General features: G+C 38.5%; 2 protein-coding genes across 15 annotated transcripts in view; one reads left to right on the top strand and one right to left on the bottom strand.

Moving 5' to 3' along the window:
* Nucleotides 1–6920, top strand: part of raw — a 318621-nt gene extending 311701 nt beyond the window's left edge. For all 14 annotated transcript variants that reach the window (XM_070085138.1, XM_070085165.1, XM_070085143.1 and 11 more), the window contains one exon: nt 1619–6920. In XM_070085138.1, the coding sequence (XP_069941239.1) occupies nt 1619–1756 (138 nt within the window). In that variant the 3' untranslated portion in view covers nt 1757–6920. The remainder of the gene's footprint in view (nt 1–1618) is intronic.
* The window catches only part of LOC128689195 (multiple inositol polyphosphate phosphatase 1), a gene marked incomplete at its 5' end in the record, with an annotated part of 38191 nt that continues 14824 nt past the window's right edge, over nt 3499–26865 (bottom strand). The window contains 3 exon segments of the mRNA XM_053777339.2: nt 3499–9934; nt 22724–22857; nt 23659–23731. Of these exon segments, the coding sequence (XP_053633314.1) occupies nt 9766–9934; nt 22724–22857; nt 23659–23731 (376 nt within the window).

A 26865-nucleotide genomic window follows, 5' to 3' on the forward strand; every position in this document is an offset into this window, starting at 1 on the left:
AGTACAATGCCTGCACTTTAGAGGGGTTTGGGATATTGGCAGTTTGGAGGGATATGTTGTGTATCTTTATATGTGTATGCTTCTAAACTGTTGTATTCTGAGCACCTCTGCAAAAACAGTGATAATGTGCGAGTGTGGTGAAAGTGTTTAATGATTTTGAAAGCATTTTCTTTTTGGGGATTTTCTTTCTTTTTTGGGTCACCCTGCCTCGGTGGGAGACGGCCGACTTGTTGAAAAAAAAAAAAAATACACATTTTTATTAATCCAGCTATGATATCTTTTTAAAAATTATATAATAAACATGATACATAGCATTTAAAGATAATAAATACATGCCACAGTAGAATAAATAAACATAAATATGAGATGTGGGAGCCAGCCAGCCCGTAATGCTATGCATAGTATAAGTGGCTTTGGCATGCTGCTCTTATCTGTATTTTTTTGTACCTCTGTATGTATGCTCAAATTGTTAATAAATAAATAAATTAGTGACGGCAAGAATAATGTTTTCTCTAGTTCAATGTAAGAGAAAATGTGTTACTGGGGGTAACTAAAGAAAATTATTCCTTTCATATGCCTTCACTCAGAGCATCATTTCTTCTAAAAAATGGTGTTACATGAGAATGGGAGCGTTCCTCTTTATTTATTCTACCGTATCAACGTAGACACAACTTGTACACAAACCAGATGTGTACACTTTGTTTGTTTACATAACTCACGTTCGCCTGGTTTGTTTACATAACTCCACGAGTGTCCTCTCTCATGTACTCTCTCGCTCTCATTTGTTTGTTTTATCTCGTTTACTCACCTCTGACCCTACATTAAGACTACAAATATTTTAAGGTAAGTAATGAGTGAACTGTATATGCATTTTATCACTCTGGGATGCTTAAATGTTATAGAATATTATATGTGGATGGGGTGGCCTTGTATGGTACCCTGGCTGGCTACCATACATACCACACTTGATTTCTTACAATAAATACTACTTGTCTCACCCTAGATTAAGTCTACAAATATTAAAAGGTAAGTAATGAGTGTACTATGTGTGTATTTTACTTTTTTATTGTTTTTTAATGCCTAGTTCTACTGCTAACCCCAATGGAAATAAGTCACACTGACTTTTTTGGGTTATCCTAGGTACTTTACACATATGCTGCTATGTATGATTATCTATGTAACTGCATTTGTGTATATCTGAATAAACTTACTAACTTAATATATGTTAGTGTAAACTTGTAAATGCATACAAATACTAGATAGCAAGTGGAAAAAAGGTGTGTTCCACTTTACAGCGATTTCCGCTTTACAGCGGTAGCCTGGAACCTAACCTGCCGTATAAGTGGGGCCCTACTGCGTGTGTGTGTGTGTGTATGTATGAAAGGTAGGAAAGTACTTAGGAATTGGCAAAGAGGATGTATGCAGTTCTTTTGTGTAATTGAAAAGGGGATAAATGAGAGCAAGAATTATAAGGGACTAATACTGTTGAGTATACTGGGTAAGCTGTGTGGTAGAGGTATTATTGGAAGAGTTATGGGTAAGACTCAGTCAAACTTTTTCACTCACACTAGTTCTCTTTTCCTCACTCTCACTGACAAGTAACTGTTTATGTTGCCAGTTGTCAAGATCGGCATTGAAGGATTACAACAGGGGAAGAAGTTACCTCACTGACCAGGCTAATAAGGATGGGATCCCTGTTTTCATAAACATCCAGGAAGCTGTCGAGTGTGCAATTAGCAAGTGTCTTACGAGATAGTCATACAGACATTATTCATAAAAAAAATTTGTGATAAAATAAGTGATGTTAAATTGTAATACAAGTTACTCTTTCTGATGCACGAAGGACATCTGACTTAGCCTAAGGCAAGTATGTTGGTTTTGAAATTTAACCAAGTGGAAATTTGGCAATGAATTTTGAAACTGCATTGCTAATGTTGAAAAATTTACTTGTGCTGCAAGTAGCTTGAATATGATGAATGAAAAGGAACTTTTCATTGTAGTCAAGAAAAATCAGTGCATTGTAGGTTGAGGAAGAAAAAGATCACATTTGTTCCGTAGATTTTTCATTATACATTTTTACCTGATCTTAAGTGCAGCTTTTTGAGACCCTGCAGGCAGCAAGAATAATTCTGTGCAGTTAAAATGTGTTGTGAAAGTCTTAGCCATAGACTCCTTTGACTTCGGTGAAGTTTACACACACCATTTATTTACTATTTCATTTATTTTTGGGTGCATTTCGTTAATTCAGCGAGTGCACACATTTGCTTTCTGACAAATCCTCATGAAAATCATCATATATGCAGACTATAAGGTATTAATGCTTTGGTGCTAATGTGATTTATCATGAGGTAATGTAAAGTACTGTGCCAGTGCAATCTATCAATCCATTAGTTATGGGTCCAGAGTGGCAGGAGCCACGTAGAGAAGGGAAACAAAATTTCAGTGTTGTACGAATTTGATTCCTGAAAGACTGTAAAAATGTAAGTGATAATTACTTAAGAACAACTTTATATCTTGTTAAATGAAGTCCAAGTGACACTATTTTCATTGCTACAAATTCAGTTTTGTATAGCTGAAATTAAAATGTGGTTTAAAAAGTTACTGTGGATCACATGCCCATGACAGGGTCAACTATTTTAATCCTTTGCTGTATTCATCCTTAAATCATTACCTAAGGGATAAAATAGCTGATCATACTACATAAGCAGTGGACATAGGAAGACTTCTCAGGTTACAGAAAGATATGTAGTCAGTTGTACATTTGGAAAGTTAAATAATCAATTGAATGGCTAGTGACCATTATAAAACTTTCAATTGACTAGTAAACAATCGACTCATATTTTGAATTGAAATAAGTCTAGCTGTTCAGTTGATTTTCAGTTTCCAAAAGCAGTCATAGTTCATTGTGTGGCCATTGTTTAGTACAGTGGTGAAAGTGTGCTCCATTCTGGTTCCAGGAGGAGGCCAAGTACAATCTCCCATTGCAGGAAAATCTCTTAAGAGTTGGATGCAATAGTGTAATTTAATTCACGTGAGGTATTATGTAGGGCCACATGAGGTATGTTTCTCAATGTTTTAAGATTCTCACTAGGTTGTACAACATGATGGCGCATCACTTACCAATACATTCCCATTGTTAAGTGTTTTAATGGTGCTTCTATGTTTTAACAGGGAGGGTTACTGGTACAAGGCAGCTTAATCTTTAAATAGCATTCAGCTTAACACTTTCATGATTAAGCTATATTTACTGTCATTCCACTGTTATGGTGACAATGATGTTAAAAAAAAATTTTAAAATTGGTCAATAGTTTTTTTCATTATCTCGAGTACAGTACATTATAAAATATTGAGTTTGAAAAATTTATTTTTGTTTTACAAATTGTTTTGTGCAACTTATTAACCCTTAAACTGTCCAAGCAGATCTACGTTTTTTACACGTTTTCAGCAGCGCTGTATAGCCCTTGTGGCTTAGCGCTTCTTTTTTTATTATAATAATAATACACGTTTTCAAATGTCGAAAAAACGTAGATCTACATTTGGACAGTAAGGGTTAAATAACTTAAATTTTTTGCTACGACATACAGTAATTAATTTAGTTGGTATGTAGTATCCTATAAAATAGCTTTAATTGTGGTAGGCTGATCATATCACAAAAAATTTTTTGTTAAAAAATCACTCTTGGTTAATGACTAATGATGCAATAGAGAGAGATTACTGTACATTTTTATCACCTGTTAATAATATTTCAATATTATGGTGGCATCTAAGAAAAATGAATTACTCAAATACATAGATTATATCTTTTATTTTAAAGGGGTAGCACTAAACTAACTAAGGGGTCATGAGAATGGAAGGCAGTTAATTTGATCCAAGGAAAGGAAGGTAGCTTCAATTCTTTGGATCAAGAGCCTTTCACTGGCATGGCACCTCCTTTGAAAGGTACATAATAATTTTTTCTTTAACTACTACTGTTGTCTACATTGTCTTGTTTTCCTACATTTAAAGCAGGTAATATATGAAAACTTTGCCCGAATACTGTTACCTTATCACATTTAAGCCTTTTATTTTTGAAGACTGACTTCTACATGTTTCTTCGAAGTAGGATAGCAAGTCACCACTTGCTTAACAGGCTTCTTGAAAGAATCTTGATCACATCTCTTTTTAAATTATCTTTTGTACATACAGTGAAACCTTAGTTTTCATATGCCGTAGTTGGAGAAAATTCTCTATAAAATGTATTTTTTGTTAATATTTTTGGGTGTCTGGAACAGAATCAATTAATCCATTCCAGACACCCAACAATATTAACAAAAAATACATTATAAAATGTATATTATAAATGTACATTATAAAATGTATTTTTTGTTAATATTGTTGGGTGTCTGGAACGGATTAATTGGTTCTGTTCCAGACACCCAAAAATATTAACAAAAAATACATTTTATAGAGAATTTTCTCCAACTAGGGCATATGAAAACTGAGGTTCCACTGTAATTTGAAACTGCCCTCTGACGAGAAGCTGATATTACAAGAGCTATAAACTAGCTGATTACCTATAACTAAAAGAAATTATGGCACAAGTAGGCCAGAGAGACCTAGAACTCAGTCCAGCATTGTTATTACAATTTTGTGAATCATGAGTTGTACCTAAAAGAAATAATCAACTATGAAAAATAGAAATTTCTTAAGACCATGCTTAGTAAACAAGAGTACATAGTTTTCACCTTTGGGATTATTATAATAAAAAACATTACAGAAGCACTAAAATAATCTAAATTTTACAAACACTGTGCTGTATGTAATTTCAACTTTCGTATAAGTATCAGGTTAAAAAATAAATGTTGAGAATTTTTTCCCTCAAGATTTGCAGTACCTTCACTATTTGAGAATTTTTTTTTCACTTGTTTAAGCATGTGTAGTCTGTAATGAGGAAAAAATTAAATTCATGTTAGGATGGCAAATAATGCAGCTTTTTCTGAAACTGGTATGCTACACACTTCGTTGAATAAATGTACATATTGTAGTACAAAATTTGTCAAGTTTTTATAATGGAACAGAAGATACTTGAGTCATGTACAGTATTTTTTTTTTTTTATTGGGATAAAGCTCTTAATGACCCAAGTGTAGTCAAACCTTAAATTCCTTTTCATTCATTGGGATAAATAGTTATGCTGTGGCTAATACATATATTTTAACAAGTGTATCCAGTATATTGAATGTATATAAAGAACAAAGATTTTCTTTAACATTTAATTTAAAACTGTGATGTGAGCATTATTTCATAGTATGGTAATATTAATTTTCGAGCTTGCACACATTGGTATTTTTTCAGTTCATGATACTAAACAATTATGAAATTTTTTAACTATCTTGTCTGACTGCCTAAGAGGGATGGTTCACTTAATTTGTCCCTTTTAATTCTCTGCAAAATAAAATACTTATGTGCTGTATTAAAATTTGTATATTAACCAAATGGACAGGTTATAAAACTTGATGTACTCTCAAAACCTATCAGAGGTATATCCAGTACCATTGTTATCAAGAAAATAAGGTTCTAGACAAATTTTGTTACAAAATAAAAATAAAATTTTTTTAACACTGGCAGTTTCCCATCGAGGCAGGGCGACCAGAAAATAAAACTCACTATCTTGCCAGAGGTGCACAGATACGACAGTTTAGATGTCACTCTAAGCAGCAAATATCCCAAAACCTTCCTTTAGAGTGCAGGCATTGTACTTCCCACCTCCAAGACTTGAGTCTGGTTAACCAGTTTCCCTAATCCCTCTACAAAATATTACCTTCCTCCCACTCCAACACCTTGTCAAGTTCCAAAAACCATTCGTTTCTACTTGCTCCTAACAGGCTCGCACATGCCTGCTCTGTGTGCATTGAGGTATCTGTGGATAATAAAATATTATCCATGAAGGGAATGTATGAGAGTATAGTGGTACCAACACTTATATGGTGTGAAGCATGGGTTGTGAATGTTACAGTGGAGATGTGGTGTCTAAGGGCAATGTGGCATAAATATTATGCTGAGAATTTGTAATGTGGAAATTAGGTGTGGAGTTACTGAAAGTATTATTCAGAGGGCTGAGGAGAGGTTATTGAAGCAGTTTGGTCATTTAGAGAGGATGGAGCAAAAATAGGATGACTTGAAGGGTTTATAAATCTGTAGTGGAGGGAAGGAGAGGGTAAGGGGTCATTCTAGAAAAGCTTGGAGGGGGGGTAAAAGAGGTTTCTATGTGCAAGGAACTTGGACATACAGCAGGCATGTGTGAGCATGTTAGATAAGAGTGGAGACAAATGGTTTTTGGGACTTGACGAGTGTGAAAAGGGTAATATTTTGTGAAGGGATTCAGGAAAACTGATTAGCCAGACTCGAGTCCTGGAGGTGGTAAGTACAATGCCTGCACTTTAAAGGAGGGGTTTGGGATATTTGCTGTTTGGAGTGACATCTGAACTGTAGTATCTGTGTGCTGCTGCAATGACTGATTACATGTGAATGATGATGAAAGTCTTTCTTTTTTGTGTTACCCTGCCTTGATGGGAGGCTGCCAGCATGTTGAAATATAAATTAATACACACATACAATTACACATCCATACATACTCTCTCATTTTTTTTTTTTTTAGCATTATGAACGTATAACTCAGCACAGCCTATGAACTATTTAGCAGCAAACTTACTATTCTAATTTTATATATATTTGGGTATACTATACAAAACTCATCTTTCATAGTGATCAGTAAACTCATACCTTGAGCCCCTGTGAAGTGTAATGGTGACATTTTTTAACAAATCATATGTTCATTTTACCATTATCAGTGATAGGCTTTTGTCATATTTTGTTGCACCTAATCATGTACTGTATATAATTATATAGATTATTTTTACAAGAATCTTAACTCACATTGAAATGCTTTGTTTTACTTTCCTTCAGAAATGAAGTTATTTGCAAATGCACTAAAGTCATACAAGTCATTCACTGCTTAAATTTCTATACCTGTATTCTTATATTATTATTATTATAATCAAAAAGAAGCGCTAAGCCACAAGGGCTATACAGCTGTATTCTTATAAGCTTTTCATAACCATGTTGAAGAAAATTGTGCAAGACACTTTGGGAATTATCATACTGAAAATAGTGTGTCAAGCCTGTGCGAGTCATATGGCAGAAGAGAATTGACAACAGGGAGCAGAAATGTACTAAATCAAAACTGTTGAAAGGTAGGGCTTTCCAAGAGGACCCTCTGGTGGAACAGTTTCTTTACATAAGTGGTGAGAGGATTATGATCATTGCTGATGTGGCCATGCTTTGGCTCCCTTGGGGTGGCCACAACAAATGAAGGCTAAACTAAGCACTGACCTGTTGTGTTTAACTTGCATAGTGACCTGTATACTCCTTGCTTTCACTTGCTTGGAAGTTAAGCCTGCCCTTGGAACTCTGGCCATCAGGTGGGATATGTGATTCTTTGGTGAGAAAATAGAAGTCAAGCTGGAGAGTCATTGCTGGCTCCACTGAATTACTAATTGGCTTGTTTTGCATATCTCTCACAGCACTATGTGACCTTTATGGGTTTAGTACTTAATTTGATTAGAATAATAATTGGACCTCTCTCTTCACTGTCTGGTGGTGGTCCAGTATATTTTGCTAATGCTAAGTGGGTATCAAATGACAGGTACCCTTTCAGTCATCACTGTCTCCACTGTTGGTCACTTCTTATGTCTTTCTATTAGCCATGGGTCATTTGTTTTAGTAAATGCTTAAGCCTCCCTTCTATTGATGATGGGTAGGGAAATAGGGATTACTGTTTTATGAGTATTGTTAATAATTCCTGGCCATGGTTCAGGCCCCTAACTTACAAAGCTTTGTAAGTCGTCCTTGAGATACCTGACATTTCCCTCACTCTACAATCAAGACAACTGCTGCTTTAGATCCCATACCAGATAACTTCTCAACCTCCACATCTTGGAGAATAGGAGGGAATCAGAGTCAATCCAATTCTTTGGATCAAGAGTCCCTCACTGTTATCAGGGAACTTCCCTCAAGAAGCCTCCTCATTATAATCATGAGAAGTTTCTGCATTGGGTACCACTGCCACTGTATTATGTATTTTGCACAAACCTAGTCAAGAAATTTTACAATTCATTCCAGTGCAACTTTTGATGTGTGTGCAGCCTCTGATGTGGTGTGTGTTAATAAAGCAAGCCAAGCAATCTTGACAGCTCTTGATCTAAGGGGTCAATTTCCATAGCCAGAATGAGTGAAGTGTAGTGCAGGTTAAAGATGCTACTCAGGCAGATAACCCAGCAAAATTAAAAATTATAGACAAGCCTGTTACTGTTCCTGGATATACTCACCTTAATATTGGCTGTGGAATTATCATTCTCATTCAGTATCAGTGAGCATTTACTGAATATGTAGGAACTACAACAGCTACCCATCCTCAAAGTAAACGCCTTTGTCTGTCCTGCACAAGGACAGCTATGTGAAATAATGAATATTAAACTACAGTACAGAAATTCTAAGGAGAGCTTTTCTTTCAATGGATATACAGTGGTACCTCAAGTTACGAACTTAATTCATTCCAGAAGGCTGAGTGCCGATACTGAACAAATTTGTTCCCATAAGGAATGATGTAAATTAGGTTAGTCCGTTTCAGACCCCTAAAAATACACTTACAAAAGCACTTACAAAAATACATTTACATAACTGTTCAAGTTGGGAGCTGTTTGAAACTCGAGGTACCACTGTATTAGGAATGAGGATAGCACAACAGCATAAAACTTTATTTAGCTTACCTAAGGAGCTTCATTCCTAGGATATTGCAGGCATTTCCTTTCTGAATTGCCACACAGTCTCTGGAGAAGGAAGGTGGTTGCTTTGGGGTCGTTGGTTTCCTTGACAAGTTTGTTACATAACTCTTTCAGGGGCTTTTAACATGCATTTTTTTTTTTTTATGAACCTATAATCTTTAATCCTACTGGAACAAAGCTGCAGCATGTAATTTGACTTGAAATTATTTTTTATGAACCTATAATCTTCAAGCCTACTGGAACAAAGCTACAGTATATAACAAGGGTCTTCTTGAAGCTGGAGGCACCATATTCAGCTTCAGTGTATAAAAGGTAAGTGTTGGCTATTAAAGATGCACATGTGTAGTCCCACAGGGTAGTATGGCAATTCTCTAGATCTAGACACTTCTGGATACCATAGAGTTTGCCTAGTTAGCTTTAGTGATACGCAACAGATGATGGCAAGGCAGTGATATCACTGACCTCTTCATGTCTTGCATTCTTTCCCTATGAACCAGAGCTAATTAGACCTTAGAGGCCAGTTGCCGATGCACTAGCAAAAATACACTTTTATTCAGTGAAGTTAGGGGTGTCCAGGAGGCAATGGGCTACACCACTGGAAATGACCTGAGGGTCAAGGTGGAAGCCTAAGGAGGAAATAGAGACAGCCAATATCTGCACACATTTCAAATTGGTTTCTCAACCCACATATTTAAGGCTTTCCAGGCCATTATCTGTAATGTACTTCAAAGAATATACTACTGCTTCATAATGCCATAAGCTAGTTAGCAATGCATTGTTCCACACTTCTTGAGGAATCTCTATTATTCTCCATTATCTGTTATGATTTGGGATTATTAATCAGTCCATATATGCCCAACATAACATAATGCAAACCTCAAAATTGCCAACTATATTATAAAGCTTTATTATATATTATATGCCTTTAGCATGGTCAGTTCTTCTTTAGAGTTCATCATGCATCATGCACAATTTACTAAGGTTGCAGGTAAGATTATTTTCATTCAGCCATGGTTTTATCTCCTCCCATCGACACACCACACCTTGGCAAAGTTCTGAGAGGGGTGTAGGCTGACCTTGGAAGAATGTTCCTATTTTGTACTCTAATCCACACCTGATAAAGAAGAATAATAATAATCAGTAATAAAAGTTAACCAATGTGTCATTTTATATTCATTCCTCTTGCTAATATAAAGGTAAGTAATAACAAATACTGCAAACACTGTAGTTACCAACTGAAAATAACCTAATACAAACCCAAGTCATAATGAATGACTGCCAGTGAATAAACAGAATAAGGGATAGACTCGACGAGAGGTCCATGCAAGTAACAGGCAAAACACTGTAACCATGTAGCTAAGAAGGTTGAGAAAGGATGCTTTTACATCTAGCACTTCTGCGATATGGTTGTATTAGTCACCACCAACTCTGATGCTACTGTCTCATCCCATTTCCCCCACAGCTTTCATGGCACATCTGTTCTCAAATCCCTCAGTCATATAATTACAAGAATGGTAAGTGTTGGCTTACTAACATGGACCATGGTTAGTCCCAATCCATTACATGTATTATGTTTTCATAATGAATATATACTGTACCTCTGCACAGTATATATCCATATACAACTCTGGTTACGCTGCATTTCTAGAAAAAACAAAGAAATCGTTTTTTGCTGGGTCCCTGGTCATGTTGATACTTAGGGCAATGAACAGGCGGACTCTGTTGCACTGTCAGTGGTACATGACCTCCCAGTTTCATATAGAGGTATTCCATTCTCAAACTATTTTGCTGTAATCTCTCAACTACCCTCATAACCGATGGCAACAACGTCGGTCCGATATGACTCATGACAAATTACATTCTATCAAGCCACGTTTAGGTTCCCGGCCTTCTTGTCATCGATGTTGAGGTTAGGAGACTACGCTCTCCTGTCTTCACATCAGGCACACCCATCTCAGTTATGGGAATCTCATGGAGAGGTGCCCTGTTCCACTGTGAGAATTGTCAGATTCTAATTTCAGTTTGCCACACTCTTTTGGACTGTCTTATCTATCAACGAGCATACAGAATTTACCTCAGATGTCATCATCGTTTTAACACCCTTACTTTATCTTCCCTCCTTGCTGACAGCCCCACCTTTGATTCAGACTCCCTCTTTGACAGCAACTGATTTATTACACAAACTTTAACAATACTTCCTTTAATAATACAGCCCTTTCTAACTCTACCTCTGTTATCCTCCCCAACCTTGTTACTCTCTGATCCAGCAACACCACCTGCCCTGCGGAGCTGTACAGCCTTAGTGGGTTTAGCACTTGGTTGTGATTATAATAATAATAATGCACATTATATAAGTTCACAATATATTGTGTAATGAAAAAAACTGGCTTTTTCATTACCACCTTAGTTTGTATTATTATTATTATTATTATTTTTTTTAACAAGTCGGCCATCTCCCACCGAGGCAGGGTGACCCAAAAAGAAAGAAAATCCCCAAAAAGAAAATACTTTCATCATCATTCAACACATTCACCTCACTCACACATAATCACTGTTTTTGAAGAGGTGCTCAGAACACAACAGTTTAGAAGCATATACAGTGGACCCCCGACATTCGATATTAATCTGTTAATGAGAGCTCATCGAATGTCAAAAATATCCAAAGTCGAATTAATTTTCCCCATAAGAAATAATGGAAATCAAATTAATCCGTGCAAGACACCCAAAAGTATGAAAAAAAAAAATTTATCACATGAAATATTAAGTTTAATGCAATAGAATAATTACAATAACAACAATAACAATACATTAATAACAATAGAATAATTGACACTTACCTTTAATGAAGATCTGGTGATGATTGGTGGGATGGGAGGAGGGGAGTGTGTGGATGGTGTTAGTGTTTAGAAGGGGAATCCCCTTCCATTAGGACTTGAGGTATCAAGTCTTTTTCTGGGGTTACTTCCCTTCTTTTAATGCCACTAGGACCAGCTTGAGAGTCACTGGACTTCTGTCGCACAACATATCTGTCCATAGAGGCCTGTACCTCTCGTTCCTTTATGACTTTCCTAAAGTGGTTCATAACATTGTCAATGTAATAGTCACCAGCACTAGAAGCTTTCTTGGGGCCCATGGTTACTTATTTTGCAGAAACAAGCACCAAAAACAGTGATAATATGGGTAATATGGAATGTACCGAATGTATCCTTAGATGCGCACACACTGGCTGGCTTGTAAACACTGGCACACACGGGGCAGTTCAGGCCACACGTGGACACGTCTCGTACGAATCATATCGAATAGCGGGTTTCGATTGAATGTCGAAGCAAAATTTTTGCATTAACCCTTTGACTGTCGCGGCCGTATATATACATCTTACGAGGTACTGTGTTTGACGTATATATCCTCATAAATTCTAGCGGCTTCAAATCAAGCAGGAGAAAGCTGGTAGGCCCACATGTGAGAGAATGGGTCTGTGTGGTCAGTGTGCACCATATAAAAAAAATCCTGGAGCACGCAGTGCATAATGAGAAAAAAAAAACTCCGACCATTTTTTTTAATTAAAATGCCGACTTTGTGGTCTATTTTCGTATAGTATTTATGGTTGTATTCTCGTTTTCTTGGTCTCATTTGATATAATGGAAAACATATTATAGAAATAGAGGTGATTTTGATTGATTTTACTATAAAAAGAACCTAGAAATGGAGCTCAAAGTAGGGGAAATGTTTGATTTTTGCCAATGTTCAAAAGTAAACAAATGATGCCATTGTCCAATAAATGTCCAACTAGCCATTCTAATATGCAGTCATGAATGGGTTGATGTTATTTATACAATTATTACAGTATTGCAGTAGTCTGCATAATAGTAAGTCTTCTATTTTTTGTTTGAATAAAAATTCAAAATAGAAAGCAAGAGTAATATCAGAGGGGCCTGGAGACATGACTGATGAGCAAAGAAAATGTTATTTTAGAGCCAGGAATGTCTGCATTGTTCATTCTGGACCTTATTTTGAAATTGTCATATTTTTTAGTTTTCGTGAAATTGGCCAAATTGCAAATTTCTGACCACATTATTAGTTAGTTGAAATCGGTAAATGGGCAGTTTCTTGTACTCAATCGATAGAAAAAATGGAGTTATAAAGAAATAGCTATGAGTTTGGGCGACTGGAACAATGGAATTAGCCGAAAATAGGGCTCAAAGTGGGCGAAATCGCCTATTTGTAAACAGCGCCGAGGTCGCTAACTTCACGAGAGCATAATTCCGTCAGTTTTCCATCAAATTATGTTTTTTTTGGTGTCATTACAATCGGGAAAAGATTCTCTATCATTTCATAAGAAAAAATAATTTTTTTAAATTTTGCGACACCAGGAGACACCTCAGGATTGGGGGTTGCGACAGTCAAAGGGTTAAAATGCATCGAATGTCGGATTTATCGAATGTCGATGCCATCAAATGTCGGGGGTCCACTGTACGTATAAAGATGCACAACATATCCCTCCAAACCGCTAATATCCCAAACCCCTCCTTTAGAGTGCAGGCATTGTACTTCCCATTTCCAGGACTCAAGTCCGGCTATGTAAAAATAACCGGTTTCCCTGAATCCCTTCACTAAATATTACCCTGCTCACACTCCAACAGATCGTCAGGTCCCAAATACCATTCGTCTCCATTCACTCCTATCGAACACGCTCATGCATGCCTGCTGGAAGTCCAAGCCCCTCGCCCACAAAACCTCCCTTGCCCCTTCCTTCCAACCTTTTCGAGGACAACCCCTACCCCGCCTTCCTTCCCCTACAGATTTATATGCTCTCCATGTCATTCTATTTTGATCCATTCTCTCTAAATGACCAAACCACCTCAACAACCCCTCTTCAGCCCTCTGACTAATACTTTTATTAACTCCACACCTTCTCCTAATTTCCACAATCCAAATTTTCTGCATAATATTTACACCACACTTTGCCCTTAGACAGGACATCTCCACTGCCTCCAACCGCCTCCTCGCTGCTGCATTCACAACCCAAGCTTCACACCCATATAAGAGTGTTGGTACTACTATACTTTCATACATTATTATTATTATTATTATTATTATTATTATTATAATCAAAACTAAGTGTTAAACCACCAGGGTCATACAGAGCTGCAAGGTAGGGGTTGTAAGGTCAGCAAAGAGTGCTAAAGGAAATATAATCAAAGGTTGGGTAACAAATCTGTCGCTGTCAAAAAGTCAAAGAGGGAGTCTGTATCAAAGGTGGAGCTGTCAGCAAGGAGGGAAGATAAAATAAGGACATTAGAGTGGTCAAGGTGTCGAAGGTAAATTTTGCATGCTCCCTGGACAGTCCAACAGAATATGGCAAACTAACAATTTGCACAGAATGGAACTGTCTCCATGAGATACCCATGAGTGAGACGTGTGTGCCCGATGTGAAGATGGGAAAGAATAATCTCCCAACCATGGCATCAATGATAAGATAACCAGGATCCTAAGCTCAGCTTGATAATGTGTAATTTGTTATGAATTAAGTCAGACCAACGTTGTAGCCAACAGTTGCAAAGGTGGCTGGGAATTACAGGAAAATCTGAGAATAGAATATCTCTATATGAAACTGGAAGGTCGTGTACCACTAATCACACAACAAATTTCTGCCCGCTCATTGCCCTGAACATCAACATGCCCAGGTACCCAGCAGAAAGCAATTTCTTTGCTTCTGCTAGAAATGTAGAGCAACAAAAGTTGTATATGTACTAAGAACTAGGGGATGAGGTGAATTAAATTTTTTGATAGCTTGCAAAGCACTAAAGGAGTCTGAGACTACAACAAATGGATAATCACTACGAAAACTGCATCCAGTTCAGCTGTGAAGATGCTAGCTGAGTCTAATAAATGACCACATACAACAGTGTCTGGGAACACTGCTGCAAACCCAACACTGTCAGAGGATTTAGAACCATTAGTGTAAATTGCAATAGCCCCAGAATGAGAGTGCAAGTGGTTAAGTAAAAGGGAGTGAGAAGCAACTGTAGGTATTTGAGTGTTTTGCACACGGCAGTGGGGAAGAACAGACATGAACTGTTGGAACCTCCTAAGGGGGAAGAGAAAACTTAGATGCTACATGTACATATCAAGGGGGAAACTGAAGAGAAGTCGAGAGTGAATGAAGATGAAAAGAAAAAGGATGAAGTAAATGGGCAACAAACAAATAATGGACTCTACTTATGTCCGTTACTATCCTGTATGTAGAAGGATCATGAAGGTCATGAGAGCGGACAAAATAACAAATGTAATGGGCACGACGGCAATCACTCAAGGAGTGAACATTGACATAAACGTAGTCCCTGATGATGGATGGGATAAAGTTTAGTAAGTGTTGCAGGAGAGGCTGCAAAATACAGTGGACCCCACATTTCAGCGGCCATGACTTTCATGAAATCCGACTTTCGGCAACTTTTTTCGTCAAAATATAGCCTCGTGGTTCATGATTGGCTTTGTGATTCAGTGACCGTCTGGTATGTTCTTCCAACTGCTAAATAAGTCACCATGGGCCCAAAGAAAGCTAGTGCCAGCCCTTTGGTAAAGAAAGTGAGGAAATACGATCGAATTAAAGAAAGAAATCATTGAAAAATATGAAAGTGGAGTGTGTGTTTCAGAGCTTGCCAGGATGTATGGCAAACACCATTCAACCATCACTTTGATCGTGGTGAAGAGAAAGGAAATCAAGGAAGGTGTTGTTGCAAAAGGGGTAGATATGCTGACAAAAAAAGAGATTGCAAATCCTCAAAGAAGAGGAGAGGTTATTGTTGGTGTGGACTACCCAAAAACAGTTAGCAGGAGATAGTGTTATGCAGTCGATAATTTGTGAAAAGGCAAGGCAGTTGCATTACAATCTCGTAAAGAAAATGCCTGGAACTAGTGCTGATGTTTGTGATTTTAAAGCCAGCAAAGGCTGGTTTGAGAGATTTAAGAAGCATAGTGGAATACACAGTGTGGTAAGGCATGGCGAGGCTGCCAGTTCTGACAAAAAAGCAGCTGAAAAATATGTTCGGGAATTCAAGGGGTACATAGAGGCTGAATGGTTCAAATCCCAACAAGTGTTCAACTGTGACGAAACAGGCCTGTTTTGGAAGAAAATGCCGAAGAGGACCTACATCACGTAGGAGGAAATGGCACTGCCAGGACACAAGCCTATGAAAGACAGGCTAACTCTCATGTTTTGTAGTAATGCTAATGGGGATTGCAAAGTAAAGCCTTCACTGTGTATCACTGAAAATTCCAGTGTTCAAGAAAAACAGTGTTGCCAAGGCTAATCTGTGTGTGTGGTGGAAGGTTAACAGTAAGGAATGGGTCATGTGAGACATTTTCCTTGATTGGTTCAATGAAGTGTTTGGCCCCAGTGTGAAGAAATACCTCCTGGAAAATAAATTGGAACTCAAGTGCCTCCTGGTAATGGACAATACTCCTGCTCATCCTCCAGACTTAGAAGAGCAAATGGTGCAGGAGTTTCATTTCATCACAATGAAGTTCTTGCCCCCTAATACCACTCCTCTCCTCCAGACCATGGACCAGCAGGTCATTTCAAACTTCAAAAAACTGTACACCAAAGCAGTGTTTCAAAAGTGCTCTGAAGTGACCTCAGACACTGAACTGACCCTAAAAGAGTTCTGGAAAGATCACTTCAGTATCCTCCACTGCATAAACCTTATAGGTAAGGGTTGGGAGAGAGTGACTTCCAGGACTTTCAGTTCTGCTTGGAGAAAACTGTGGCCACAATGTGTACAAGAGAGGGATTTTGAAGGGTTTGGGGCTAACACTGAGGAGCCTATGCCAGCTGTGGAAAGTATTGTGGCATTGGGGAATTCCATGGGGTTGGATGTGAGTTTCGACAACAGCAACAGACCACAGCTCAGGAAATTGCTTCAGAGGAGGAGGGAGAGAGATGGAGGAAGGAGCCTTCTTCAAAGATTAAGGACATTTGTGCAATGTGGACAAAGGTGCAAACATTTATGGATGAACTTCACCCTAACAAAGCTGTTGCAGGCCGTCTTGGCAACATGTACAATGGCAATGTTGTGTCCCATTTTAGGGAGGTTTTAAAGAAATGCCAGAAACAGCTCTCTGGACAGATATTTTGTGCTGGTCCCAGTGCCATTAAAAACAAAGAAGGGCAGTAACCCCAGAAAAGGACTTGGTACCTGAAGTCTTTATGGAAGGGGATTCCCCTTCCAAACAATAGTGTACCTTCATCCTCTTCCCTCCTCCTGCCTTCCAGCCACCCAGTCTTCAATAAAGATAAGTGTAATGTTATTATTATTTTATATATGTACTTGATTTCTCACTGTTTTCTGTATGTAAATCTTTAATTAAAAAAAAAAAACTTTTTTTTTAATATTTTAGGGTGTCTGGAATGAATTAACTGGATTTCCATTATTTCTTATGGGGAAAATTGTTTCGTCATTCATGAATTTCGACTTTCAGCACACTCTCTGGAACGGATTAATCACGAAACTCAGGGGGTCCACTGTATGTTTGGTCTGAATGCAGCTTAAGAGTTCAACAATCCCCCCTCATGAAAGTTGAGTGAGGGTTTTAAGGAGGTTCAGCTGGCTATGGCAAGTCGCTTTCAAGGAGGTGATGTGAGGTTTCCAGGACAGCTGGCAGTCAAACAGAAGGCTGAGAAATCTGACTGTATCACGTTCAGGGAAACATGAGCCATACAGGTACAATGGAGTATCAGAAACAACAGAACATCTGGTGAAAGTAATCTGGTGTCTTTTAGCACCAAAAAATTTAAACCCATGCAAAGTGGTCCAATGGGCAACACAGTTGACAGCATTCTGGAGTGAGGATGCTACCAGGTGACAGTCAGTGCTTGCACAAGCTATAGCAAAGTCATCAACATAAAGTGATGACCAAATATTAGATGGGAGAACAAAGGCCAAATCATTTATAACAAGGAGAAAAAGTGTGGTGCTAAGTACACATCCCTGTGGGACACCTTCAGCTTGGACAAAGTCTGGGGAAAGCAAATTAATAACCCAAACACAGAAATGTCTCTCAGCCAATAAGTTTTAAGGAACAGTGGTAGATGGCCATAGAGGCCTAAGGAATGAGCTTGAGCCAAGTAGTGTCATATGCCTTTTCTAGGTCAAAAAAGACTGCAATAACTGAGTGGTTACTAGCAAAGGGGTCAACAGTGGAGTGGTCCTTACAAAAGCCAAACTGACTTGTGGAGAGGCTATTGTATGCTTCTAAATACCACACCAAACTTCTATTTACTAGATGTTCCATCAACATGCAAAATGCACTGGTAAGAGCAATGGGACAATAGTGTGAGGCATCATGGCCTGAAGTACCTGGTTTATGAAAAGGCAAAACAATGGCAGTTTTCCACAGCTGGAGAAGAACCCCTTGCGACCAAATAACATTAAAAAAACATCAGAGGATTGCAAGGGCTGACAGATGCAAATACTGAAGCATATATATATATATGAATGCCATCAGACCCAGCTGCCAACAATTAGCAAGCAGAAAGCATTGACTAGTTCTAAAAGTGTAAAAGGCACATTATAAGAATCTTCATTGCTAGAAGAAAAGTCTAAAGGCAGTAACTCTCTGGAAGACTTGGAGGAAAGAAACGAGGGGCATAGATGGAGCCCCTGAGAGATACGGACAAAATGATTTCCAATTTTTGTGGCAACTTCAAGAGGGCTTGCTATGCTGACACTGGCAACCCTCAGAACTGGAGCTTGGCCTGGAGAGTATTTGCCACTCAATTTCTGTACTCTTTTCCCAAACTGCACTCAAAGAGGAAGTCGAAGTGATGGTAGAAACAGAAGCCTGCCAACAAGTGAGTTTAGCTTCTAGGATGGCATGTCAAGCAACTGTTCTTGCCCATTTAAAATCAAGGAGTCAGTCTGTGGTCCTATGGTAACATTATCAGCTCCATGCAGTACATTTTAAATGCACTGCATGAGCACAAGTAGGAGATCAAGGCACATTTCTGAGGGTGCCTGCCTGAGGTTTGATGGATTGTATTCGAGGCTGTAGGCTGCATGATGGACTGCTATGGTCAACCACACCAAAGATGGGGCATTATGCCTCTGATCTGCAAAATTTCGCCAGCATTTTTAATGTTGTTGTGGGGTAAGGATCATCTCCTGCACTCGTAGGCATTGCCCCACTCTGAAAACAAATGGTGGCAGTTCACAGCTGTCAAAAGTTAGCCTTGCTATATTGCAAGGATAATGCCTCTGCCCACAGGCAGGGAGTGTGTGAGTGTCAACTTTAAAGATCAGGTGATTCTGGAACTCGAGTTGCTCCAGAATGTTGTCATTACACGCAACAAAGTCACGTTGTATGACTATGTGGAAGTACAATAGATCCACAGCAAGAACTTAGGGAGATGTGCTTGTGAATCATAACTGGTGTGTTGTCAACAACATCAATACCTGGAGAGGATTTCAGGGGTCAATGCCCCCGTGGTTTGGTCTGAGACAAGGCCTCGTGACTGATCAGGGTCTGATCAACCAGGCTGTTACTGTTGACCACACACAAACTGACATACGAACCAAAGCCTGGCTGGTCAGGTACTGACTTCAGGTGCCTGTCCAGTGCCTTCTTGAAGACAGCCAGGGGTCTATTGATTATATCCCTTATGTACGATGGGAAATTGTATGCCTGCTCTGCATTTTGAATTGTAACAATGCGTGTGCCACTCTTAGGAACATGGACGGAAATATTCTGCCCAACATAGCAAAGGAAAGCCTTGCTGATGCTGTGGTCAGAAAGATAGTCAGTAGCATAAATTGGTTGAAGTGTACAGAATTTTGTCCAAGAAAGCTTTGAAACATAGAGTGTAAGGGAAGGAATTGCTTAGTTGGATGTTTCTTAGAAGCTTGAGAGGAAACTGAGGTAGGGTTATCAGTGACAGGTTGAGGCCGTCTGGATGGAAGGTCAGAGGCAGGTCATCCAGAGTCGTGTGTATGATCTGAAAATCGATGCATTGTATGCGGAGAAGCTGGGATCACAGTCAAAGTCGCATGGAGGTCAGACGTGTCTAAAAGGTTGGTTAGAACTGCAGTACCAGAGAAGCATAACGGATTGTTACCCGGAGGAGGCACCAGGTTGGAAGAATGGTCTGAAAGAGTGCCAGGGTCTGTAGGGAGTGCTGTGGAAAAGGGCCCGGGAGGAGACAAATCATGAATTATGGGTCTTCATGACAAGTTTCCCCCTTTGTTATTTCTTTGAAAAAAAAGGGGGAGAAAAAAAGGTGTGGAGGGGGGGATGTGGATGGATGGCTCCCAGAAGTAATGAAAGGGACTGTATATATGCCTCCACACCCAAGAGGGCCCACAGTACAGCCAGCAGTGTAGATGTTATGTGGAAACTATGCCATATCCTATCCTTCATGCCAGTAAACCAGCAATCCAGGATAGCAACCTCACATCTCCTGAGCCACCACAGCGGACAAACGAGAGGCCACCGCCTCCTAGAACCAACAGGCAGCCTTCAGAGATACACCTGTCACCCAAAAGACACCCTGAGTCACCCCCAGAACTTCAGAGAGGGATTGGGACATCCCCAGACAATCCAGAATTCATGACAAACACCACCACCACCTTAACCACCAAGGACCTTAATGGAATGGGATGGATATCAATACCCTTTCCCCAACCTAGGAGCTAGAATTTCAGAGGGAAAAACCTCAAAAGGCCAAAAGCAGGAAAGGAAGGAGAGGGGAGGGATGGGGAAAGGACAAGGAAGGGAGAGGAAGGATGGGGTAGGGAAGGGGGTGGACTGGGGGGAATATTAGGTTTGCCAGAGGAAGAAAGCCAAGGGGTCCAATTCCTCAGACCAACAACCTCTTCACCATACCAAGAGGAACACACAAACTTAAATTTACAGCGACATGAATGTAATGCTGAAAATTAATTAAAGAGTATTTATGTGTACCTGTACCTGAATAAAAACTTACTTAGGAAGAATCAAGTGCAAGATCACCTGAATATGAATCCCAAACTTTCAAATAATGTTGCTGACAAGTGCTACAATTGGTAGCATGTGAAATTCATGTTCTTATAGTTCTGAGTTCTTCCCAACAGTACCCTCTGAATTCCAAATTGTACAACATACTATTGTGCCAATTTTCAACATAATACTTAAAATATGATTCCAACACCCTGTATCTGTATTACTTAACAATTATAACATGTGCTTTCTGAACTTTATCTAAAATAGTTTCTTTAATGCCACAACATTTTTTTTTCTTTATTACTCCCAAATTTAGTATAACATCAGTCAAAATGAAGTGGATGATCATGGCAATGTCAAAAGATGGCATGAATGTATAAAACACTAAAACTCATACTTTACTAACCTCAAAAAAGTTAACAAGGCAAAAGTATTATTTTAATAGACCAGAACCAAAATACACTGAAGATACAGTAAATACTTTCATAACATATGGATTATGTGCCTGAGAAACAGCATATAATTTGAAATCTCTTTACACGAAGTAAAGACCACATGGGAAAAATAGATATATAGTCTGATAGATATGCATTCTGATAGTGCTTGTTTCTTGAAATGAAAGTGTGTGGAGAAGTCTGATGTGGCCCTAGATGGCTGTTCTTGTGATGATCTAGATGCACAACTGTCAATAGTTGGTGGCTGTAATGGAATGTTCAAGTATTTTGTAATGCATCTGGTATGTGTTCCCCTGCAATACTTAAAAAAAAAAATAGAAAAAAAAAAAAAACTGACTAAACAACCATATTATCAACCCAACCAGCCCAAAAACACACTATTGTGAAGACCCATTTTCTTTCTTACAAAGTTTTGTAGTCTGATAAGGCTTTCTGTCTTATTATCTGAGCACTAGTATAGCCCCTTTATTTGTATTTTCTGAAGCTACACAATCAGTATCTTGTCTGTCATATTTTGCTCTTCAATATTTGTTTTTGAGCAGGTGACAATCTATACTACATTATGTACAAGATTTTTTCTTAATTACATATAATTTCTAACTGTACTAGTGGTGGACTCATTCACACAAAACTCTAAGGTAGTTTCTATCACACATGCACTACTGTACTTCTAAGCATATTAAACATTTCCAGTTTCTTCAACAAATATTCACTCTTATTCATTTTCTTAGTGCCTCCATCATCACTGGCATTGCCATGGAGGACCGGAAGGAGAGACATTGTTGCTCTGACTGAGGTTTAATATGTACCAATATCTTTGCTTGCCAAACTGAGGTCTTACTTGTACTGGGTCCAACATTCAACCGAACATTCACACCAAGGTGTGGGGGAATATGAATATGAAGGGGTCATAGGGTATGTCCTTTTACCGACTTAATATTACATGGCCTATAGATAATTATGACACTCACAGAATGGTGAAAATTATCCAAATTAGCTTGATGAACGTGGTGTGAGAGAGGAACTAGATGGTTCCAGAATGCAACTGTATGCAGTGTGGGCTGTCAGTGGAAATGGAGTCTAGTACAACAGCATGTACAGTATTTTTTATTTCACACAACTTAATTCGGTCATGTACCTTACCTTTGAAGAAAATATACCTTTGAAGAGTTTCAAGAGTTTCACTACTCTCGGAGTCCGGCCATGGGCCATATGGATGTTAGCTGATTCTTAATACTTTATGGCACTCAATACAAATTTTCATTCTCTTAAGAAAATATTTGGTTGCACTCTTTCAATTGTATTGCAACAAACTCATGCATTGTGAACACACACTGTAATAGTGTTTACTGTATGTACCTAAAATTAAAACAAAATATAAATAATTTTTTCATGGCAACCCTATAGTACAATGCCTCATAATAACGACTTTACAGACTATAATCATAATATATACTTTCACTAACTTAGCATACCTGTAAAGAACAAATGCAACATTAGCGCTGAAGGGAGAGAGAAAGCTTGTTCGCCACTTCCTGTTCCTCAATTCTGCAAAATTGTCATGCTTCAAATGTTGAGAAGGTCTATATAATCCCACACTAGCTAGAACCTGAAACAAATATTGTATTGAGTGCAAGCTCATCTGTAGGAAATATATGTTACCATTTTGTATTAAAATAATAACTAATTCTGAAGTATAATACTTTTCTAATAACATAGGTATGTCTGATTAAATTACACGAAAGCATAACAGCATTATGTAAACTTGTAGTGATCATATTTTATAAGAGCTTCATTGGTTATAGTTTACATTTCCTGCACACAATACCACAAAGAACAAGGATTAGCAAATAAAGTATACATGCCTCAATAAATAATTCTTGTTTAATTACTTTCTAATACTAAGGAGGAATCAGAAGTCTAAATCTGCTAAACCACTCAGCAAACCTCTACATTTATTTTACATCAGCAAGATTATCATGAATAGCCAGCTGCTTATAAAAACAGTTAAAATCCGGTTATGCTCATTTAAAAATAACATGACTTTATAAAATGTCAGAAAAGCAGTTCAAGAGAGGCAGCGTTAAATGACACACAGAGGTTTACCATCCTATCATCACTATTGTTTGACTCACAAAATCGTAATGACACGATTACAAACAAACCAGGAAGGGGAGGGGATTGTTTATAGGAAACTAACTTTCCCATTTAAAATTTCCACTAAATTTGTTTCTTTAGCCCTCTTTCAGCAGTGTTACTCAATGGATTTAAGCTCTTACTTCCCAGCCTACAGCTTTTCTAGGGACACACTGGTCTTTACAATCATTCTTCCTGGTTTCATATATTGTTTATTAAGATACTGCCATGACATGGGATATACTGTAAAAAGATAATAAAGGCATTAACTTACCTTAAATATGGTCTTGTCATGTGCAAAGTAAAATATGCCTTGTGGCTTGGCATCTTCCTTGCTGATTGTCATTCTGTGAACAGAGTATCAGTAATTACGTGTATATTTTTTTTTTTTCAACACACCAGGTGTATCCCACAGAAGCAGGGTAACCTAAAAAGAAAAACAGTTTAAATTACAGTATTATATTTAATAATCTTTACAGGAGAAAGGGTTACTAGGCCCTTGCTCCCAGCACATTAGTCGCCTCTTACAACATGAATGGCTTACGGAGGAAGAATTCTGTGCCACTTGCCCTTGAAGAGTAATTATACATATACAGCCTCTCTCACTTACTGACATACTAGTTTATTGATGACTCAGACTTACGATGGGCTCTCTGACCATTGTACATACCTAAATAATATATATTAGAATTGATTTCCTCTATTCTGTTTGTTACAAGATACAGTACACTACTATATAAACATTTAAAAATATAACAAAAATGTTATAAATGGTGCAAAGGTACCATTAAAACAATATCAAAGATGGTTCACACAAACCCACTACCATTACAATAACCTCCTCACTTAGCAACGAATTTGTTTACCGACGTGGTCTTAGGAACAGAACTCCGTCATTAAGTGAGGAGAGGTTGTATATATTTACTCTCCATGGGGAGAGTAATTATATATATGCATTTTTTTTTTAACAAGTCAGCCATCTCCCACCGAGGCAGGGTGACCCAAAAAGAAAGAAAATCCCCAAAAAGAAAATACTTTCATTATTCAACACTTTCACCTCACTCACACATAATCACTGTTTTTGCAGAGGTGCTCAGAATACAACAGTTTAGAAGTATATACGTATGAAGATACACAACATATCCCTCCAAACTGCCAATATATACATATATATATTTTTTTTTTTTCAACAAGTCGGCCGTCTCCCACCGAGGCAGGGTGACCCAAAAAAGAAAGAAAATCCCCAAAAAGAAAATACTTTCATCATCATTCAGCACTTTCACCACACTCACACATTATCACTGTTTTTGCAGAGGTGCGCAGAATACAACAGTTTAGAAGCATACACATATAAAGATACACAACATATCCCTCCAAACTGCCAATATCCCAAACCCCTCCTTTAAAGTGCAGGCATTGTACTTCCCATTTCCAGGACTCAAGTCCGACTATATGAAAAAAACGATTTCCCTGAATCCCTTCACTAAATATTACCCTGCTCACACTCCAACAGATCGTCAGGTCCCAAGTATCATTCGTCTCCATTCACTCCTATCTAACACGCTCATGCACGCTTGCTGGAAGTCCAAGCCCCTCGCCCACAAAACCTCCTTTACCCCCTCTTTCCAACCCTTTCGAGGACGACCCCTACCCCTCCTTCCTTCCCCTATAGATTTATATGCTTTCCATGTCATTCTACTTTGATCCATTCTCTCTAAATGACCAAACCACCTCAACAACCCCTCTTCTGCCCTCTGACTAATGCTTTTATTAACTCCACACCTTCTCCTAATTTCCACACTCCGAATTTTCTGCATAATATTTACACCACACATTCCCCTTAGACAGGACATCTCCACTGCCTCCAACCGTCTCTTCGCTGCTGCATTTATATATATATATATATATATATATATATATATATATATATATATATATATATATATATATATATATATATATATATATATATATATATATATATATAGATATATATATATATATATATATATAGATATATATATATATATAGGATGTAGGAGACAAAGAACTTTGTCCTTGGAGGCAAAGAGGGGAATGTATGAGAGTATAGTTTTACCAACGCTTTTATATGGGTGTGAAGCATGGGTGATGAATGTTGCAGCGAGGAGAAGGCTGGAGGCAGTGGAAATGTCATGTCTGAGAGCAATGTGTGGTGTGAATATAATGCAGAGAATTCGTAGCTTGGAAGTTAGGAGGAGGTGCGGGATTACCAAAACTGTTGTCCAGAGGGCTGAGGAAGGGTTGTTGAGGTGGTTCGGACATGTGGAGAGAATGGAGCGAAACAGAATAACTTCAAGAGTGTATCAGTCTGTAGTGGAAGGAAGGCGGGGTAGGGGTCGGCCTAGGAAAGGTTGGAGGGAGGGGGTAAAGGAGGTTTTGTGTGCGAGGGGCTTGGACTTCCAGCAGGCATGCGTGAGCGTGTTTGATAGGAGTGAATGGAGACAAATGGTTTTTAATACTTGACGTGCTGTTGGAGTGTGAGCAAAGTAACATTTATGAAGGGGTTCAGGGAAACCGGCAGGCCGGACTTGAGTCCTGGAGATGGGAAGTACAGTGCCTGCACTCTGAAGGAGGGGTGTTAATGTTGCAGTTTAAAAACTGTAGTGTAAAGCACCCTTCTGGCAAGACAGTGATGGAGTGAATGATGGTGAAAGTTTTTCTTTTTCGGGCCACCCTGCCTTGGTGGGAATCGGCCAGTGTGATAATAAAAAAAAATATATATACATATATATATATATATATTTTTTCAACAAGTCGGCTGTCTCCCACCGAGGCAGGGTGACCCAAAAAAAAAAGAAAGAAAATCCCCAAAAAGAAAATACTTTCATCATCATTCAACACTTTCACCACACTTGCACATTATCACTGTTTTTGCAGAGGTGCTCAGAATACAACAGTCTAGAAGCATACACATATAAAGATACACAACATATCCCTCCAAACTGCCAATATCCCAAACCCCTCCTTTAAAGTGCAGGCATTGTACTTCCCATTTCCAGGACTCAAGTCCGACTATATGAAAATAACCGGTTTCCCTGAATCCCTTCACTAAATATTACCCTGCTCACACTCCAACAGATCGTCAGGTCCCAAGTACCATTCGTCTCCATACACTCCTATCTAACACGCTCACGCACGCTTGCTGGAAGTCCAAGCCCCTTGCCCACAAAACCTCCTTTACCCCCTCTCTCCAACCCTTTCGAGGACGACCCCTACCCCGCCTTCCTTCCCCTATAGATTTATATGCTTTCCATGTCATTCTACTTTGATCCATTCTCTCTAAATGACCTCAACAACCCCTCTTCTGCCCTCTGACTAATACTTTTATTAACTCCACACCTTCTCCTAATTTCCACACTCCGAATTTTCTGCATAATATTTACACCACACATTGCCCTTAAACAGGACATCTCCACTGCCTCCAACCGTCTCCTCGCTG

Source organism: Cherax quadricarinatus, chromosome 1 (assembly GCF_038502225.1).
Source record: "Cherax quadricarinatus isolate ZL_2023a chromosome 1, ASM3850222v1, whole genome shotgun sequence".
In the NCBI taxonomy this organism is placed as follows: Eukaryota; Metazoa; Arthropoda; class Malacostraca; order Decapoda; family Parastacidae; genus Cherax; species Cherax quadricarinatus.